This window comes from Chenopodium album, chromosome 24, assembly GCF_948465745.1.
Source record: "Chenopodium album chromosome 24, dcCheAlbu1.1, whole genome shotgun sequence".
Classification (NCBI taxonomy): Eukaryota; Viridiplantae; Streptophyta; class Magnoliopsida; order Caryophyllales; family Amaranthaceae; genus Chenopodium; species Chenopodium album.
Genome location: NC_137857.1, coordinates 25,157,589 through 25,178,478, shown reverse-complemented (window position 1 = coordinate 25,178,478; position 20,890 = coordinate 25,157,589). Strand labels below are relative to the sequence as shown.

Here is a 20,890-nt window from a genome sequence, read left to right as displayed (position 1 = left end):
CAAGAGGCCAAAAGTAGGTGTCTACACTAGCCATCTCGGCCAGCACGCCCACACACATGCGTGCGGGCTGCTACTGCCGAGGGCTGTTGCTAGCATGCTTCGCACATAGTGCGGGCTGCTAGCTGCAGCGCGCCAGCATGCCATGCACTAAGTGCGAGCTGCTGGCCGTAGCTTGCTAGCAAGCCTCGCATATGGTGCGGGATGCTAGCTTGGCTAACCCCCTAGCACTTGGGGTCCCGATGCTAGGGGTATTTTAGTCATTGTTGATTTATTACAATTTTTTCGTCTCGTCTTTTATTGTTTTCGACTCGACCTCCGACGTTCGTTTTCGACGCTCTAAGCTCGAATTTCCGACGTCTAAATATTTATTACTCGGGCGACTCTTTAATTTCCTTCCGAATTAATTCGTCGTGTCGGTTCGTTAATTGCTTGGGTGTGACCCAAAGGGTTCAGTCAAGATTAAGCTGTAATATTAATTATACATTAATATTACTGATCGGAAGCGGCCTCCACCCAGCCATTCCGATCACTTGACCTTACTGAATATATTAGCTTTCTGATAATTTTGAACTCGTTATCAGAATAATACACTTGTTCGAAGGACGCCATTCCTTTCATATAATACACATATAAATGTTGTTTAGTTCAGTTTCCTCTAAATGTATCTTATTCAAGTTTATTCAATCTCCAACCCTTCTTCTCCTTTATAAACTACTTATTTTTCCATGAAATTAAATTAAAAGCATATTGTAAAACAAAAAATTACATCATATACATATAAGCAACCCATGCATTGCACGGGCTAGAAGGCTAGTAGATATATTATCAAAAAGTAGTGAATGTGAGAGGAGAAAAAATTAATCTAATATTATATAATTAAAGGAAACATTTTTCGGAACCATTCGGTGCACCACATAAGCAAAACTGTTATTTTGACTAATGAAAAATTGGATTTATGTTTTATTTTATTATTAAAAATTTCATTTACCATCTAAGAAAAATTAACGAATGAGATTTGAGAATTTAATAGGTATAAAAACAACAAATAGTAATTTGTGAATTAATTTACTAAAAAAACAAAAATTATCTTTTATATTAGGATTTAAACTAATTAAAATATAAAAATATACTACCTCCGTTTCTTATTACTTGCAACAAATGAATAATTTATATCTCACAAGTAATACCCCTTTGTTGCGAGTAATAAGAAACGGAGGTAGTATATTTTTTGATATCAATGATTCACAAAGTTAATATGTTTATATAAAAAAAATACATAGTTTTCAATTAGACATAGAGTCCCTCGAGTAGGGTTTGTAGTCCTTGCCTAGGATTCATAGTTTTCGGGGTCAATTTCTCTTAATTTCATCATCAATTTCCACAAAATTTCCTTCCCGATGCAACGATTAGTGTTTCATTGTGCGTGTTTGTGCTGAACCATAATTGCTTTTCCCTATTGTTTCGACGCTGATATTTTGTGTTTGGCATTGGACTGATTTCGAAGGTATGGTGGTGTATTATTTCTGTTAATTCGTACTAGTAGCAATGAAATTGTTAAGCAGGAATGTCCAAGGAATTGGCAACTCTTGGACTGAGCGTACTCTCCGGAATTTATGCTGGAGAGAGAGGTCGGAGGTGGTTTTCTTAATGGAAACTATGATCGATGCGAATGTTTTGGGAAAAAAAAAGAAGGTGTGGCTTTGAACATGGTGTTTGCTTGAGTAGTGAGGGTAATTTGGGGGGTATGGGATTTTGGTGGAGAGATGTGAATGTGGCTACTATCTCTTTCTCGAAGCACTATTATGCGGCAGATATCCTAAATAATAATGGTGATCCAGTTTGGAGAGAAATTGGTGTTTATGGATGGCCAGAGTCGGAGAATAAGCATAAGACTTGGGAAATGATGCGAAATCTCAAAAACTCGTGTTCGATCCCTTGCATTATGTTTGGGGATTTTAATGAAGTAGTGAGTATGCGGGAAAAGGATGGTGGGGCTATACGGAGAGAGTCTTTGATGGATGCTTTTAGGGAAACAATTGATGAATGAGGCTTAAGAGACTTGGGTTTTAAGGGCAACATGTTCACTTGGCAAAGGGGTAAAACTCCGGAGACTATAGTGAGAGAAAGGTTGGACCGTTTTATGGCGGATAATGATTGGTGCTCGATGTTCCCAAAATTTTCTGTGAGACATCTCCATCGAGAAGAGTCGGATCATGCTCCAATTGTCCTTGATACAATTAACTACTACGAGAGAGGTAGGAAGAAGAAACTCTTTCGTTTTGAGTCTCAATGGTTTTCGAGTGATGAGTGTACTACGGTTGTGGCTAAGGCTTGGAAGGAGGGATGTGGGGCAGAGGCTCATATGCGCATAGCTGGGTGTGCAAGTGAGTTGAGGAGATGGGCTACAAAATCATTTGGGGAGACAAACAAAAAAATTAGGTTGGTGGAGGAGGAGTTACAGGTTGCTCAAGGGGGTCTGGTGGACGCATCTATGCTTAGTAGGTGTAAAAAATTAGCAGGGGAGTTGGGGGAATTAAGGAGGAGAGAGGAGTCCTTTTGGTTTTCCCGATCACGTGCAAATGAGATGAGGGATGGGGACAAAAATACGGCCTACTTCCACCACAAGGCGAGTGCTAGAAAGAAGAAGAATACAATTCATGGCTTGCTTGACAAAGGTGGGAATTGGCGTGATAATGAGGACGAGATTATTAGGATTGTAGGGGACTATCTTTCTGATTTATTCACCACAAGCAGCCCGACAGATATGGATGGCGCTTTGGAGGGGCTAGAACAGTATCGAAGGTTATGATGGATGAAACGGAGAAGGAGCCGTGTGAGATGGAGATCAAAGAGGCACTATTTCAAATGCACCCGAATAAGGCACCCGGTATTGATGGTGTGCATGCTTTATTTTTTCAAAAAATTTGGCATATTTTCGGTCCTGACATTGTTACGTTAGTAAAAAATTGGTGGAAAGGTGGTTTGAATATAGATGAGATCAATAGAACGTGCATTGTTTTTATTCCCAAATGTAATGACCCGAGAGATATGACAGAATTCAGACCTATAAGTTGCTGCAATGTGATATATAGAATAATATCTAAGGTTTTGGCGAATAAATTAAAACCATTCCTTAATGATATTATCTCTGTTAATCAAAGTGCTTTTGTGCCGGGAAGATTGATAACGGACAATGCCTTAGTTGCTTTTGAGATTTTACATTCTATATGAAGAGGAAAGGATGGGTCGGTGGCTTTGAAACTTGATATGAGTAAAGAGTATGATAGGGTGGAGTGGTGTTTTTTAGAGAGAGTTATGGTGAAGTTGGGGTTTAGTGCTAGTTGGATCGAAAGGGTGATGAGGTGTATTTGGAGTGTATCATTCTCTTTCAAGGTAAATGGTGAAATTACGGGTTCTATTACTCCAACTAGAGGGCTCTGGCAGGGTGATCCAATATCTTTGTACTTATTTTTGCTATGTGCTGATGCTTTTTCTACTATTCTGTCAAAAGCAGCAAGGGAGAAGAAAATTAATGGAGCAAAGATTTGTCATGGGGCATCAAGAGTATCTCACTTATTTTTTGCCGATGACAGTATCCTTTTTGCAAAAGCTACTCTGCAGGAATGTTCTATGATAGCTGAAATGATCAGTAAGTATGAAAGAGCATCTGGTCAGAAAGTGAATTTGAGTAAGACAGAGGTGGCTTTTAGCAAATGTGTCATGAGGGATAGGAGGCAATTGATTATTGATACGCTTAGAGTGCGTGAAGTTGACAGACATGAAAAATATTTGGGTTTGTCAACCATCATTGGGAAGTCTAAAAAATTTGTTTTTGCATGCCTTAAGGAGAGGTTTGGAAGAAATTAAATAGGAGGAAGGAGAGATTATTGTCAAAGCCGGGTAAGGAGGTACTTATTAAAGCAGTAGCGTAAGCAATCCCAACGTATATGATGAGTATTTTTTAAAATTCCGGAGGGCCTAATTGATGAGATTCATACTTTGTTGAATAGATTTTGGTGGGGATGAGGGAAAATGAAAAGAAGTTACATTGGCAAAGTTGGGAAAGATTGTATCTTCCGAAGGCTAAGGGTGGAATGGGCTTTCGTGACTTGAAATGTTTTAATCAAGCTCTCTTGGCAAAGTAATGTTGGCGCTTACTTACAAACACCGAGTCTTTGCTTCACAAAATTTTAAAAGCAAGGTACTTCAAGAATTCTGATATTATGGCAGCAAATAGGGGGTATGACCCTAGTTTCTCATGGCGGAGCATTTGGGGAGCTAAGTCCTTGTTGAAGGATGGGCTCGCTTGGAGGGTGGGGAATGGGAATAATATTAAAGTGTGGTCTGATGGTTGGTTGCTTAAGGGTGGCACGGTTGCTGTTCTATCTCGCCCAGCTGCTGTTAATGCCGATATGTTGGTTTATGATTTACTGTTAGATGATAGAAAGGAGTGGAATGCAGCAAAGCTTGAATAACTTTTTGACCATGAGATTATGGATAACATCATGTCTATTCCCTTGCCTACCACACCAGCTGCTGATTCTATGTATTGGTTCTTATCTAAGAGTGGTCTTTATTCGGTTAAAGCTGGATACTGGCTTACGAAGATGGGAGCTAATGATGTTGGTGATAACGCTGAGAAAAATAACTATAGAGGACTGTTTGGAGAGCTAAGGGACCCCCCAAGATGCGGCACTTCTTATGGAATACGGTGAAGGGTAACATGGCTGTGAAGGAGAGACTTTGGCAAAGACACATCACGACAGACGCGACTTGCTCTTTATGTGGAGCTACGGAGTCTATTGTGCATTCTCTGATTGATTGTGTGGTGGCTAAGGAGATATGGAAGCATAGTGAGCACCGTGAGCACTTGATTGATGCACCTCATTCGAGTTTTGCTGAACTATGGCTATGGCTTTGTAGAAAATTAAGTGCAGAGGTGGTATGTTTGATGGCTGGGTTAATGTGGGCTACGTGGAGGGGGAGGAACATGATCTTGTTCCAGGAAGAGAGGCCTGATTCGGTGATGCTAGCTACTGGTTTTCTTAGGCTCGTGAGTGATTATAACTCATATGCAGAGAAGGTGCTGACAATTAACCCAGTTCATGGGATGTCTCGGGGGGCAACTCACTGGAATTGTCCTACAGTTGGTTGCGTTAAGGTTAATTCTGATGCACATGTGCTGGCTGGTTTGAGATGTGGCTTAGGGGCTGTGCTAAGAGATGCTGAAGGGAGGATTCTTGCTACTGCTGTAAGACAAACGCCATGTACTACACCCGAGATAGCTAAGGCAATGGCAGTAAGATTTGCTATTTCTGTTGCTTGGAGGCTAGGATATTAGAGGATTGAAGTAGAGAGTGACTCGCTGAATGTTATCAATGTTGTGAAGAATGGTACGCATGGTTTGGCTCCTATTTTCTTGTCTTTAATGATATTAGGAGAGGTAGCTAGCATGTTATTTGATGTTTGTAAGTTTAAACATGTTAAACGGTCATGTAATACGGTTGCCCACTTGGTTGTAAGATGGGAAACTGGTGATTGTTCCGAACTTGTACGATTAGATTCGTTCCCCCAAAGCTTAACCACTTTGGCGGATCTTGATCTTCCTTAACTAATACTCTCTCCGTTTTTAAATACTTGCTCCATTTCTCCATGCGCGGAGTTTTAGGATATATTGGAGAAAGTAATAAAATATGAAGGTAGTAGGGCAATTGAGAAAAAAAATTGTAAAAAGCAAAAGTAGTGGAAGAATAGGAGGAGAGAGAGTATTATGTTGGGTCCACTAAGTATGAGAAATGAAATTAAAAATTGTAAAAGCTTTCCAAAATAGGAAATGGAGCAAATATTTAAAAACGGCTAGAAAGGAAAGTGGAGCAATTATTTAAAAACGGAGGGAGTAATATAACATCGCTACCGTTCCCTCAAAAAAAAAAAAAGTTAATATGTTTATATTTTAAAATGAAATATTCATTTTATATGCACTAAATGTTCAATATATATTACAAAACTATTGAACTACTACGAGTCAAATAAACCTTTTTCAAAAATTTGATGTTCATTATATAGTGTTGTGTTCATATTTAAAATTTCAACGTTCATTTTCAAATAATAAATGTTCAAAATCGAGTAGTGTCATGTGTATATTTATTGATGCTCATTATAAAATAGTAATGATTATACTCCCTCCGCAAACAGTTATCTGCAACATTTGCCATAAATGGGTGCTTCTATTATTTGCAACAAATTTTTTTATTTCCTTATATAGTAATAATTTAAGTGGTAAAAGACAGATTTACCCTTACTTTTTAAATTTGATGTTGTTTAACTATGTTTAATTACACACAATTAAAACCTAATGATCTACCACACTCTAATGATTCCCACCAAAAATTAACACCCTCACACTCTCTCACATCAACAACCTCTCATCTCCCAACTGCCTCATTCAATGTTCTTCATTGAATTTCTCTCGATTACGATGCCTCCTTCATTAATTCTGGAGAAATCTCCAGAACTTCAACAAAACCCCTCCTTTCACTTTTATTTTTTCACTCTCTCTCCTGATCTCTCCCCTGTTCTCTCTCCTACGAAACCCTAACTCCACTTTTTCTCTGCTTCCTCTTCGAAAACGGACCCAGATCCAAATGAGTCCCCAAGAAACAAATCCCCTCCTCGTAGATCTGAGGGATCTACGCTGTACAAGGTTCAGCGCGGAACTGGTGAACTAAAACTAGTTCGCCGCTGCACGTCCTACTTCCGGAGATACACTCGAGGCAAAATCGGAGCAAAACTAACAGAGTATGTGTCCAGCGACGAAGAGGAGCAGGAAAAGGAGGCTTCTACGGAGGGAGAGGGGCCAGATCTAGCCTTGGATGGTGGTTCTGGTGGAGAGATGGGTCTCCAGGATGTTGAGGTTGATGGTGGACCTTCGAACGTTGTAGCTGTGGCTGAGAAATCTGCTGAGGACTTTGACTGTGTGGAGGTTCACGTTGAGCAGCCACTAGTGGAGGTTGTGGTGCTCCCTGACTCTCCTGTATCTGGGGGGGGAGGGTCTTGCCTGAGTCCCTAAAGTCAACAGCGTCTTCCTCCAACTCTGTGGGGAAGAAAAGAGTCAGATCTGTCTTCAACCCGGACTACAGCGACTGGGACCCTGCATATTTGGCCTTCCTTAGGGACAAGTACCCTAATGTTTCCCTCCCAACAACTAATCTGCGCAGCGTAACTATTTCTTAACCCTAATTTTGATTTTTAATGTTGTTGCATAAGCTGGTTGATTATGAAATTGTTTTGATATGCATATTGAGTCCCTTATGTTGGTTTATGGTCTGTGACACTCTATAGTACTGATTGTTGGTAATTGAGTTGTTGTTGTCATATATTGTGCTTATATAATGCTGGGTAAACCTTGTGTGTGTGTTGACTGCCCTCATATATGTTGCTTTGATGTTGCTGCTTGTGTGATGATGGTTTAAGCTTGCTGGTTACATATGGTTTGCTCTGCTATAGTTATGCTACTGTTTTGTGGTGGCATTTGTTCAATGCGGTTGTGATTTTGGGTTTGTGAAGTCTGTATGGTTTGTGCTTGCTCAATCAGTCCCATTATGGCCAAGGGAATGAAAGTTTGATGCATGATGAGGCCTGTTTTGGTGCCTACCCTGTCCCTTTGGTTATTGATGCATGTAGTTCTTGCAAGTCTGTGCTTTGCCCTATGTGTGTGAGTCCCTTTTGATGTGGCCTAAATGTTTGAGTCCCTCATTGATTCATGTGTTCATATACAAATTCCAAATGATGAAGGGACTCACTTTGAATTAAATGTGTAAGGGGGCTTTGCTCCAATAAGTGTGGTTCATAGTTGTTGTTGAGGTATCCCCCTTACATAATTCCAATGACAACAAAGTAACCTATCCGATGGAATGTAGACAACCTATGCCAATCCATTCTTCATTCATTTCATAACACCAGCTTACAACTCAAAAAGTTTTTGCCCATACCTATTCATTACATGACTGCCCTAAAATTAAAAAGGAAATCTACCAAAATACACATAACCAAACCAGACTAAGCATAAACAAAATATAGTTGCTTACATTGTCAAAAAAACATGTTTTGAGCACTTGTTTGGTTATGTGTGGAAGTCATGCCTTGCTTGAATGGTATTGTACCCCTGTCCCTAATCTGAATCCACCTCAAGCTGAGTATTGTCAGGAATGTGTTGATTAAATTCAATGAAAAGTGTGTTGAGGTGGTCCACTGCTTGTTGTATGAGTCCCTTATCACATTCCAACTATTCTGGTAGCAAACCTAGGTTGTCCAACCTCTTCTTACCCATATGTGGTGGATTGAAGTTGTTTCCCCCTTCCTTTTCTAGAATCATCTACATCACCCCTTGCAATGTAATCCATGTGTACTTGTTGAGTATGGGATCAAACCATTCATAAGCCTCATAGACTTTTTCAATTAATTCCTCAATTTTGGTGGGAAAAGACTGATATTGTAAAGACTGTATGACCTTGAAGAGTCCCAAATCAAGCACATTTAGGTCAGGTGATTGTGCTGGTTGAAATTTCATTTGAATATTGAACCCATCAGAAGTGCAGGCAGCTTTGAATTCCTCATCCATAGGAATCTGATGAGGCCTTGCATTGTCCCATTGTATGTTTATATCTTTAGGAAGACTTGGGTGCCATTGTCTTTTGATTGCTGGTATGACATTGTTCAGCAGCATCTTCCTGATTTCTTCCTTGTTCACACTCTCTGTTGCCTTAGTTTCCAATACTCTTGCATCTCTGTTCTTGCTTTTCTTCTTAGCCCTCTGTTGGTAGATGAATGGGAAAATACCAAACTTCCCATCATGTAGCATGTTCCCATTGCTGTCATACAATGGTTTCCCAATGACCCCCATGAACATTGCTTTGATTTTGTACCTCTTTGACTGCTGACATCTGTAAGGGTTTTCTTCCTTTGGTAAAAGGTAGAACCTCCTTGTTTCAGGGTTCATGTAGAACCATTTTTCATCAATGTGAATATCCTGTTGCATGTCTATAAAAGTTGGATTTCCAACTGCTGGAATTGGGTGAATGTGCTCTAGTACCCACTTCATCCTTGCAATTTTGTGATTAGATGTGAGAGTTGGATGGTTTGCTGCTGTATATGTTCTTAATCTGCCCTTTTTCTTGAGTTTGTGGAGAAATCCATGTGAGATTTTTAGAGCAGCTGCATAGCTCCTCTCTGTTGTCCTTTTGTACAAAGGGACAGACTGCAAGAACTCATTTGATATGTCCCTAGGTTTTGGACCTGTTTTGCCCAACTTTTTGCTTCTGACATCAATTACATTCCCTTGAGCTATGCTGTCTTTAACAAATTTCCAGACCCTTTGAGATGTGCTTCTGTGAATTCCATACTTTCTTACAAATGTATGACAAAAATCCCCTTGTGAGTTCCCCCTCATGCATGTTGAGTAGAAAATCATCTACCATTTGCCTTTTGGTTTGGACAGTTAGCTGCTTTCTGCTTGTTGGCTGTGCTTGTGTTAGGTGTTGCTCTTCATTATTGTCTCCTTCTTGGTCACTATTATCCCCTTCACTGAAGTCTTCTTCCATGCTTGAATCACCACTCATGTACTGATATGGTCCCTCGTTGAGTAGTTGTTCAATATTAAAAAATTCCTGATCAAAATATTCTTCCATGTGTGTGGTCCCCTCTGATTTTTTTTTGCAGATGGTGAATGAAGGTGATGAAGTTTTTTGTGGCTCAAGTTTTTTGTGAAGACCTCAAAGAAGCGGAACCCTAATGCTGCCCGTAGTTTAGGACTAATCTTAATTTAGGCAATGTATATTTTGGACTAATGATGTTAGGATTTAATGGGGTTTGTTTTTGAAGAAACTGAATTCTTAATTTTCTAAGCCATGAGGCTTTTGGTCTGTAATTAATGCTAACTGTAGGAGTGGTGCCCTTTTATATGGCACTTGAATTGCTTGAAAATTGCTGAAAATATGAATGAATGTGGCAAAAGTTGCTAAATTTTGAAAATTTTAAAATTTTTGGTGGAAATATGAAATTTTCAAAATTTCACACCAAAAAAATAGAGGGAAAAGTACATTCTCTCTACATTTTGGTGACTGATTTCCAGCCAAAACCCTTGAGTGGACCACTTTCTCCATTTTCCCACTCAAAAGTACCCACTTGAATAAAAGTAATCATGTGCTTCCACTTTCTCTCTCTTCTTTCCCTCCAACAATAAACTTAATTAATCCCACCAAAATGTAATTAAATTTCCCTAAAAGTTTTGTCTAGGAGTCCGTAAAAAGTACAGTTGTTGCAGATAACTGTTTGCGGAGGGAGTATTTAAAAATTTCAATGTTTATTTAAAAAAATTATATGGTAAAATTTTAATAGTTTCATGTTCATATTTTAAATTATAATTTTCATTTTAAAAACAAATAGGTTCAAATACAATGTAAATACGAATAAAGATAAAATAAATTGTTTAAAATATGTTCATTATAAATAAATGTATATTCATTTTTAATAATAATTGTTCATTTTTAATATACTACATGTTCAAATCTTGTGATTGTTCAAATTTTTTTACTAAATGTTCAAAAGTATGAGCGTGGTGTACACTGCACCTATATCTTGGTGCACCATGACGTACCTTAAAATTCGCAAACTATTAGCTAAGCAAAACGTAGTTGCTGCAACATCTTTGGCAAGATGTGCATGATGAACTCGTGACCGATCAACTATGTGAGCCCAGCAGTAGAGCAACTTAGAAGTAATGAATTTGTAATGCTGAATAAGCCAGAGGTTTGTGATATCTCCTAGTTGTCTTTTATCTGTCGTGAAACCATGTATTTTAATGTCACTGGCTTCTTCTGTTGCTAATGAGATAAGTATATATTTACAATGTTTTTTCAAATTCTAACATCCTTAATGACTTACTGTTGTTCTGTTGTAGGCCTTAGATACGATCACATAATTATACAAAGTATATTATCTTAGCCAAAGGAAACAAGTTTCTCGTTTATCAACTAAGCTTGTCAGCTAAGAATTTTAAGTCACTCGGTTGAGTTTCTCGTGTCTCAACTAAGTGACACGTGTTCAATTATGATGTCAATGGTTTTTTACTTTAGTTATATTTATAGATAGAAATAATCAACAATAATTGATGATTATGTTACAATTTTTCTTTACAATGTAAAAAAAACCTCCAATTCTAACTTCATAAAACCAGCACATATAGCTTAAAATTATTTTATTAGTCAACTTTACATCGAGAGGTTCTTTACATATGTCAACCACATTATTAACATATATATTTACTACGGAGTATTTCGTATGAACTGCTAGTATTGTTGTGACAGTACATAATGTGCCTTAGAGTCTCTATCTCATTGACTTTGCATCCTTTTACAACACAGCTGAAGAGGTCAGCAACATCATTCATGATCTGAGACTTCCTCGAGAAATTGTCGTATTTTGATTCGTTCATTTGTGGTAAGATCTGGATCTTCCCCAGTTAACCTCTTCCGCACCTGTGTTCTATCACTATCTGGATCATCAGCGGAAACCTGCAGACAGAGTTTTGAGTGCAAAGAAAGAACTAAATGCGCAACAAAGGTGTTTATTTAATACAATGGCATCTCAATGACACTTGAAACACTTTATTTATCACGAAATAATCTTTACCATTTGCTTCTTCACTTCCTCTGATATAGTTAAACATACGTATATTAATTGTGCATTGGTTAAAACTCTACTTCCTTTGTAACAAAAACATTGCAACCTTGACTTTTTTTGAAAGTTCCACAAATATTGCTTTTCACATAGCGGATATCCAATGTACCCTTACTAACTCCCAAGTTTCTTTTGCACTTGGGTTTTGAGGGTAATTCAAATAGTTTTTTGGGGTTTCCTCTCACCTTTTACCCACTTTCTTAATATTCATGCACATCATCCCTCCCCCCAACCCCCAAAATAATGAGAAATGACACAATTTTGCAACGGAGGTTGTACACATTATTGCTTGTCCTAATGGCCATAATTTGGCTTTAAGTCTGCAAAATATACCCCTGCAAGTTACTAAAATTTGTGACAATCTAGCTTTAATGGTAAACTATTTAGTTTACCACCCTCTCGGCCTCTCATTGGTCATGATGAAATGCGTTATACTAATTACAGAGTATAGAATCTGAGGTATTGAGACTCACCACAACATAGTTATTGGTATGACCATCCTTATTTGTAGGAGTGACAAGTTCATTCTTGTTGCAGGTCCATTCACCATCAACAATATACTTGTACTCGTAATGTCCTTCCTGTTAAAAGAGATAGTAAATGTCATGTAGATCCGTTTGATCACGTCTTTAGTAGTTAACCTTCACTAGGAACTAGCTTTGTCAAAACATTAAGAATCCTATAATATAATCATCCAATTTATTTCTATATCCATTGTTAGGATAGGTAATTTAATAGAAATTTTATATGAAAGGAAATTTGATGCTCCATAAAGAAAGAAAGACAAAATAAAATCAAAAAAACAAACTTGTGGCATAGGGCTGGCATTAATGTATATCTACGCATGACTTACCAGCAATTCTCTCTGTAGAATCCAAGCATTTTGCTCCTTGTCAAATTTCAGTGGAACTTTCTGAAATTAAAATCATAAAAATAAGATTCTGGTCCAACCAAACTAAATAGATTGTCAGCGCTTAAATTAATTACATAGTAAAAGGTGGTTTGGATGTGCATATTTCAATAGGGGTATGATCCACGACCCAAACAGTGATGTCACTTACCTATAAAGACACCTACTCCCTTTATCCTATAAAGGTGTCTACACTCACCTTTGTACAAAGTTTTGGGTGATAAATGGTGTTTGGTTATCAGTTGTTATTAAGAATTTCTACACGGTAGCCTCGTGATATTGCAAATTCTATACGGTGGAAATTTCTTCTTCTTCTTCTTTTCTTTTTTTTTTTTTTTAGTTTTTCGAGTGACCTCATGGTATTGTATAACCAATTAGTGTGCTCTTAATCCTCTTACAGTCTTATTAGTATTATGGCTAACCCTTGGTGTTATATTGTTAAATCTTAGCTTAAATAACTGATTTTACTAACCTACCCATCTAATTGAATCAACCAATCGGAATCCCACTCCCCAAACACCCTACTCCACACCAAACACTTAATCATTCATAGCTCCTGTCTAACCCAACCCACCCATAGCCATACCAACACCACCAGCCAGTCAGCCACCCACAGAAACTGCCTAGCACCCACTATGGCCACCAAAACCTCAAACCAACCACCGGAGGATGAGGTTCATATAGTAAAGAGATGGTCTGCCATGAAACACTTGTACACCTAGCAAATGAACATAATTTACCTAGCCACATAATTACACCACATACACAGAAATGGAAACTCCACTGGTACATGACAAGTGCACACCTAAATAACGTTCATGTGGGATCCATCTTTAATGTCAGGAAATGAAATAGTCAAACTCAAATTTCAAAAAAATAAGATATGAAATTCGCCAAGATCCTGACTAATAGCACTGGTCATGTATTTTTAGTCTTCCCTTGTCCATGTGCCCAAGATGTCAACTTAGTTCTTCATTTGTTTACAGAGTTTCAATGTTTGTAAGCATCTGTAATGTGTATTTCGAAATTTAAACAGCAGTTGGACTCAGCCCCTTAGAAAACACCTCTTCCTGATTCACCAATTAGCTAAGGTTTTCCAAGATACTTGGTTCTAAACCTATCAACTAAAAGTAAACAAAACAAAAATGCACCCTTGTACTACTAAACATTGGTCTAGGACAGCAGGTTGGATCCTAGTAATTATTAAGCTTAGGTTAACTGATGAGATCCACTATCTTTCCAAAAAAAAAAAAAAAAAAAAAATAATAGTAGTTATAATAATAAACATCAGTTAAGCAGAAGAAAAGTTAACTAACCTATAAGTAAGAAATTTATCAGAAAAACAGAATGCAAATTATAATATAGTTACCTGGCCCCAACCAACATCAAGCCCAGAAATTTCAACAAGGTTACAACTTGGATCATCCCATTTGCATATGATTGACTTCTTTTTGAGGCCTGTAAGCTTTGGATGAACAGAAAGACATGCATAATTGTGAGCAAACAGAGGAGATAATTTTCAGTGACTAATTAGGTACTTCCTAGTTTTCACAACATCAAGAAAAGATCAAATTCTACTGGTTGAGTGGACACTATACTTCTTGGTCAAGGGGATGTCATAAATTTCGTATCTATTTAGGCTTTTACTTTACTAGGTTTGATGCCGAAAAAGCATAATTCAATCAAATGAGCTATAAAGACTAAGCAGAAGAAAAAAATGACAAGTCAAAAATTTGTCCACCATTGCTCAACCCTCTTCTTTTTTGCTACAAGCCTACAACCACCCTTCTCCCAAAAGCCCCTCAATCTTCAACAAGTAACATTCCACTATCCCTTTTCTGCTACCTTTCTCTTCCATTGTTTACAACTTCAATATAAATGCGGTGTAGAACTAACTCCCCAAACAAATGCTTTTACATCTGAATGAATAATAAGGACAATTTGATCTTTGAAGCTACGATTACATGTGATTTTGATTGCATTATACTTCCTCTTTTTCTATTTAGTTGACATGTTTCTTTTAGTCACAGTTGCCAATGTATTTATGCAATCATTAATTTAATTAAATATGATAATAACAAATTATAAATAGTTCAAAATTTAAAATTATGTATTGAGATGAATCCAAGAAGATCCCACATGACTATGTTTATTCTTTTGTACATATCATAAAAGACGGTCAAAAAGAAGCATGTGAATAAAGTAAAAGTCAAAACGTGTTGTTAAGTGCACTTTTAGACCACTTTTGTATTCCAACATTTACTTGATGTGGCCTCTTTCTCATGAGTTTAGGCTCCATTTTATGCATCTTTCATGTAGATCCTTTAGTTGCGTTATTTCAATATTCCTTGCATAAATTTACATGTTTTTAAGTGATTTACCCTTTTAATATCCCAAATTTAATTGATTAGAACCTTTTGCTTATGAATACTATATAAGTCCTCAATGTAAGACGCCTCAAAGACACCATAACGGGAAACTAATGTGAAGGGAAAGCCCAAGATATTATGAAATCAACGAGGAATACAAGTGGGAGAAAAACAGGGGAAGAGCAGCCGAACTTATCAGTGGAGCGACTGCTTAACTACAAAAGGAGCCAAGTAGAAGGCTTGGAGCGGAGCATTTGAGGTAGAAGCACTCCACTATATGAAGCGGCCGCTCCAGAACTCATCGGGAGACTTGTTGGAGTTTCTACGAGACCATAGAGTGCCCGCTCTACTAGGTCTTTATCGATACTTTAATTACCATTTTGGCCCACTTCTTAGGGGGTTAATGAGGAGTATATATATACCTTTAAGTCATGCAATTAAGGGATATTCAGATTATTAACATTAAATTCTTAGATTAGTGAAAAAGTGGAACTCCATTGTAAAATCTTCAACATTCCATTAAAGCTTCAAATTTCTATAATTTCTTTATCAAAATTCTTATTTTATTTTCCTAATTATTAATTTCTTAGTTGATTGTTTGTAATCAAAGATTAGTGCTTAAACCTTTTATTAATCATGTTTAATTTATCTTGCTTGGTTATTGATTGTAGCTTGGTTTCTATGGTTATTGATTATAGCTTGATTTCCATGGTTTTGATGGGTTGTTTGTGATGTTTGATGATGATATTATATGCTTAAGTTGTGACTTTTGTGCACCTCTGAGTTAATTGGTAATGTTCTTATTGCTTAGGGTCTCGTTGGCCAATTACTTCTTGACATTTATTGTTATTAAACTAGTTATACGAAGTGAGCTAGTTTAGTGCGTTTAAGTAACCTAATAGCTAATGCTGACCATAGAAATTAGGTGCTTGAACATCTAGTGTTTGCGGGAGTGACCTAATGTGATAAATTACCCCTTGGTACCTCTTTGATCGACTAAATCATCATTAATTGTTTAATTTCCTCGTTAATAGCTTGATCCCAAGTGTTTTAATTTTTCTTAATGTTGATTGTGTTCTAATTTTTTTATTTTTTATTTTTTATTTTAATTTTTTTGCCTTGATTGTTAGTACTTATTCAACTTTCTTAATCACCAAAAACACAAAAAGAATACATACCCATTGGCTTGAATAGTATTCCCTCCGTATTTGATTACTTGCTCCACTTTCCTTTTACGGTCGTATTTTATTACTTGATCCATTTCCTTTTTTAGAAAATTTTACCAATATTTTACTATTTTCCTCCCCATGGTGGTCCCCTCACATCATATTTTAATATTTTTCATATTCTCTCTCCTCCCCACTTACACAAACTTTTTCTTTTTCAGATTTTTTATTCTTCAACTAACCTCACTTCCATCATCTTTTATTACTTTCTACTATTCCTCCTAAAACTCTGCGCATGGAGAACTGGAGCAAGTAATAAAATACATAGGGAGTATTTGAAATGAGGTAATTGCATTATTGATTCCCCGTGGAAATATGACCCTTGCTTATCACTCTACTTAGGTTAGTTTTAATTCAGAATTTATTAGATTAAAATAGAGGTAATTGCAAATTATTTTTCCCTTATCAAGTGTCAGCTAAAAAACAATGTTATGTAAAAAAGTGCACGGAAATTAATTTGTAAGAATATATACCATAAAAATATGGAAAAATTGCCCGGAATAATCCGACCTTTGGCTCATCCGCTCAAAATAATCCTACCTTTTGATTATTTTTTAATAATCCGACTTTTATACCTCTTATGCTTTAAATGGTCCTAACCGGTCACCTAACTTGTTATTACAAGCTATTAGACACGTGTCAGCCTATGATAGGTCAAAAATAAAAAATAAAAAATACAAAAAATAAATAAATAAAAATAAAATACAAAAAAAAAATTTTAATAAAATCTGAAACCCAAATTCCGGCCCACCCACCGTCCCCTTGCCCAATTCCGGCCACCCCCTCCCTCTCCCTCCCCGATTCCGACCACCCCCTCCCTCTCCCTCCCCGTTTCCGGTCGACCCGACCCCAACAACCAAGCTGTAAAACCACCAAAATAGCAACCCTAGTGCCCTACTTTTGCTGCTTCTCCTTCGCAAAGGCGCCACCACAAACCTGCAAAAAACGAGCCCACCATCACTATCACTTACCACCCAGTCACCCACTACAGTTGCACCAACAATCGCCGGCAAACACCACAATTTTGAGCAATTTCGAATGCCCATAAATTAGCCTCAAAATTGCAAAACCATCACAGCTGCTGCTGGCCGTTGGTTTCGATAGGTCGGTTGGTGAGTTGGGTAAAGGAGGTGGTTACAGCTGGTGGGCTGGGTAGGGGAGGTAGTTTCAATGGTGGTGGGTAGTGGAGGTGGTTTTAGTGGTGGTGGGTAGAGGGGAGGCCGTTGGGAAAAATTCAAATTTTTTTTTATTAAATTTTTTTTGTATTATTATTTTAGACCAATCGTGTGGTACCATGTGCAAATAATCTCAAGTTACAAATGATAACTTGTTTAGCCGGTTTCAAGTCATCTAGGACCATCGGAAGCGGATTGGGTATAAAGGTCGGATTATTAAAAAATAATCCAAAGGGGAAATTATTTTGGGCAGATGAGGCCAAGGTCGGATTATTCCGGGCAATTTTTCCTAAAAATATATCTATTAGTTTTAGAATTGGATGGCACAGAAAATATATTTTAGTTGGGAGATTCAATTCTTGTATACCAAGTTGTGGATGTTTCTTAGATCCGGTTGGACAAGGTATATATTCTGAGTGGTTATAACATAGATGATTGTCATGTGCAGAATTGTGTGAGCCCCTCATACCACCAAGACTTAATGAGAGGGTGAGATATGAGAAGTAAAATGTGTGAGCTTTGTTGGAAAAAGGTTTACCTACTTTGCATGTACAAAGTTGGGTTGTGACAAAGACAGTGTGTGCTTGTAAGAAGGGGCACAAGTTTAAAATCATATATTGGCTTGAAGAGAATCCGAGACAAAAAGTAGTGTTTCCACTTTCCAATTTAACTCATTTTTGTCAATATTTGAGGTTATGTTGCAGGGTAGATCAAGTTGATTCTCGCGGAGTTACTCCCACTTGCATTATTGAAGCTTGGTTTTTATTCGCACTTTGATGCTTTTAAGGTTTTATGCAATATGTACAAACAAAAAAGAAGTGTTTTACGGGTTCATATAGTATGACATGCTAAGATACTTCATAGTTAAGAGTGGTTAGACGATAGTAGTCTTGAGTTAGGTGACTTTAGGACATATATTGGTGTATAGGACTAGTTTTCAAACTAAATAGTACCATTTCGTAAATATCCATGATTCACAAGGTGGCTACAGTACTACAAAATGGCACAAGAGACTTTGCTTGATAGTCAGAATATCCTCTTAACTAGAAAGATTTGGACCTACATTGCACGTCAAGAGAATATGTAAGAACCTACCAAAATAACGAACATTAAGTTTTGTTTAAAGAAATTTGACTGCACTACATATACCAACAAAGTAAACCCTCCTCTTAAGGGATTCATATACTAACATACTCATGCTTGGTGGGAAGTTGTCCTTTAAGGGTTTAGGGTTACTCAAGGTCCTCAGTCACAAGCAGCATTATCTGCCACTAGAAAGGGGGTTAGGGTCACACAAATTTCCTCTACAAACTGGAGTTAGAGCACAAGGTCAGATCTGAAGACGGTGACTATGAACAAGAGAATTTTTGGAACTTATTGGATCATAAAAACAATTAACACGTGTAACTAGTTATTTGGTTTAATATACTAGGGCTACTAGTCTACTACAACATGCAAGTTGCAATCTTATGGCCTCAACCTCAACAATAGGAGTGAAATACAAGAAAGTTACTGAAAGGAATATGTGGCCTGAGGGAATTATAAATTATCAAAATATTAATAATGGTGCAAATAGAACATTGCTAATTTAAGACTACAATTTTATGTAGATGTTTTACTAGAATACAATTAAAATTTTTACTTATTTATGAATTGGAGGATAACTAATTTTATGGTGTTACCCACAAAAAAAATGGTACATACTATATGTGAAAGGAATGGTGTCCTTCGAACAAGTGTATTATTCTGATAGCGGGTTCAGAATTATTAGAAAGCTAGTATATTCAGTAAGGTCAAGTGATCGGAATGCCTGGGTGGAGGCCGCTTCCGATCAGTAATATTAATATAATTAATATTACAGCTTAATCTTGACTGAACCCTTCGGGTCACACCCAAGCAAATATATGCGAACCAACTCGACGAATTAATTCGGAAGAAATTAATTCGTCGCCCGAGTGTTAAATATTTAGACGTCGGTAATTCGAGCTTAGAGCGTCGAAACCGATCGTCGGAAGTCGAGTCAAAATAATAAAAGACGAGACGCGCAAAATAATAATAAATCGACCATATTCCCAAAAATACCCCTAGCATCGGAGTGCCCCGAGCATCCGAATGCTAGGGGCAAAATGTCCTAGCAAAGGTGGCTAGCAAGCACCAAGCCGAGCCATGGCTAGCTGGTGCGAGCTAGCGCACCGTGCTAGCAGCCGCGGCTAGGCACAGCCGCAGCCGCACCGCGCCACAGCCGCAGCAGCAGCTGGGTGCGGGCTGGGCTCGGGGCCGGGCTCAGGCTTAGCTCGTGGCTTGGCTCGGGCCATAGGGCCGTGGGTTAAGGGGAAGTATGGAAAATGGGAGTAAGTGAGTGAGGACATGTGGCACAAGGAGAGTATTGAGTGGGGAGCAAGTATGGTCCCCTACTCTCCATGTGGTCCTCACCAACCCATCTCACATGGTAATGCCACTTGTAGATTTATTATTAGTTTGCAATTTTAATTTAATTTAGCTTTAAACTAATTTGAGGAATTTCATGATCCCACATTGATGGGATAGAAATTCCCACTCATACTTTCCTCTATAAATACCAACCTTGGGATTTGGAGTAAAGTGCTTGAGTGGGAGTGAAAAAGAGCATTCCATAATTTTTGGGAACTCTTAAACTCATATAACACTCGGGATTTGGTCGGACCTTGCTAACCCCAAGGTAGTAGACCTTAAAGTTGTGTTCGCCTTTTTGTGGGTGGATACCGTCGGAGGCACGGCGCTTGACGTACTCGTAGCTTTCAAGTAAGAGCCCCGGGTTTTGGGCGAAGCTCGCTTCGAGGGTAAGATTCGTTATCTTTTCTTTGTGATTATTTATGCTTTATGATTTTAATTATTGCGAGTGGTTCCTCGGGTGGGGTTGTTTCCGCGGTGAGTCGGCCCCAACAGCGGTATCGGAGCCCCGCTCGTTTATTTTTATAATCATGTTTTTTCAAGGTTTATTTTGGCTTATTTTTCTGGTTTATATTGCTAATTAGATTAGTACTCGGTTTTATTTATTTTAATCCCGTTTTTAATGTCGACTTTGCCTAGAACCCAGATTTTCGCCCAAGACTAGTGAATTTTGGGTGGAAAACGTGTTCTGGAAAGGTTTTTACCCCATGGGGGCTGTGATTTTAGCCAAATTCTGACCAGAAATGCCATTTACGAGGGGTTTTTCGTTTTTGACGAAAATTTTTAAGTCTTTTCTAACCTTGAAATTAATGGCATAAATTGTTGATTATATGGTTGATTATTTGCATTATTTTCTGCATTTTTATGTCTCCTTAAAGCACACTTACGTGGTAGTATTTGATGCTTAAAGGTTGATTTATTTTCACATAATTGCAAACTAATTGCTTTTTAGTGTGAAAATTTTATTTTGAGGCTTCCTAAGTGTTAAAGATTCAATCTTTATTTGTGATAAGTGATTGAAACTTTAAAAACCACTAAATTCCA

The 20,890-nt window shown here is 37.7% G+C and overlaps 3 protein-coding genes across 3 annotated transcripts in view; 1 reads left to right on the top strand and 2 right to left on the bottom strand.

Annotated features, from left to right (window-relative positions):
- Positions 1-2,140: 2,140 nt before the first annotated feature.
- On the top strand, positions 2,141-3,867 carry LOC145610693 (uncharacterized). The gene is made up of 2 exons (XM_081665992.1): positions 2,141-2,802; positions 3,234-3,867. The coding sequence occupies exons 1-2, from the start codon at positions 2,141-2,143 to the stop codon at positions 3,865-3,867; spliced, it is 1,296 nt and encodes a 431-aa protein (XP_081522118.1).
- A 4,507-nt stretch (positions 3,868-8,374) lies between these two features.
- Positions 8,375-9,686, bottom strand: LOC145610691 (uncharacterized). The gene is made up of 2 exons (XM_081665991.1): positions 9,481-9,686; positions 8,375-9,386 (listed from the first exon to the last, which is right to left on the bottom strand). Exons 1-2 carry the CDS (start codon positions 9,684-9,686, stop codon positions 8,375-8,377), a joined length of 1,218 nt encoding a protein of 405 aa, XP_081522117.1.
- A 1,418-nt stretch (positions 9,687-11,104) lies between these two features.
- Positions 11,105-20,890, bottom strand: part of LOC145611205 (phosphoglucan phosphatase DSP4, amyloplastic-like) — a 44,852-nt gene continuing 35,066 nt past the window's right edge. Inside the window, exons 11-14 of the mRNA XM_081666500.1 lie at positions 14,016-14,111; positions 12,590-12,649; positions 12,210-12,317; positions 11,105-11,570 (exon numbers count right to left, since the gene is read on the bottom strand). Of these exons, the coding sequence (XP_081522626.1) occupies positions 11,439-11,570; positions 12,210-12,317; positions 12,590-12,649; positions 14,016-14,111 (396 nt within the window). The 3' untranslated portion in view covers positions 11,105-11,438. The remainder of the gene's footprint in view (positions 11,571-12,209; positions 12,318-12,589; positions 12,650-14,015; positions 14,112-20,890) is intronic.

Coding starts and splice junctions, on each gene's coding strand:
- LOC145610693 (XM_081665992.1), top strand. CDS start 2,141: ATGGCGGATAATGATTGGTGCTCGATGTTCCCAAAATTTTCTGTGAGA. Junction 2,803..3,233: donor GGGCTAGAACAGTATCGAAG/GTTATGATGGAT, acceptor TTCTATATGAAG/AGGAAAGGATGGGTCGGTGG.
- LOC145610691 (XM_081665991.1), bottom strand. CDS start 9,686: ATGGAAGAATATTTTGATCAGGAATTTTTTAATATTGAACAACTACTC. Junction 9,387..9,480: donor CTAACTGTCCAAACCAAAAG/GCAAATGGTAGA, acceptor TGGAATTCACAG/AAGCACATCTCAAAGGGTCT.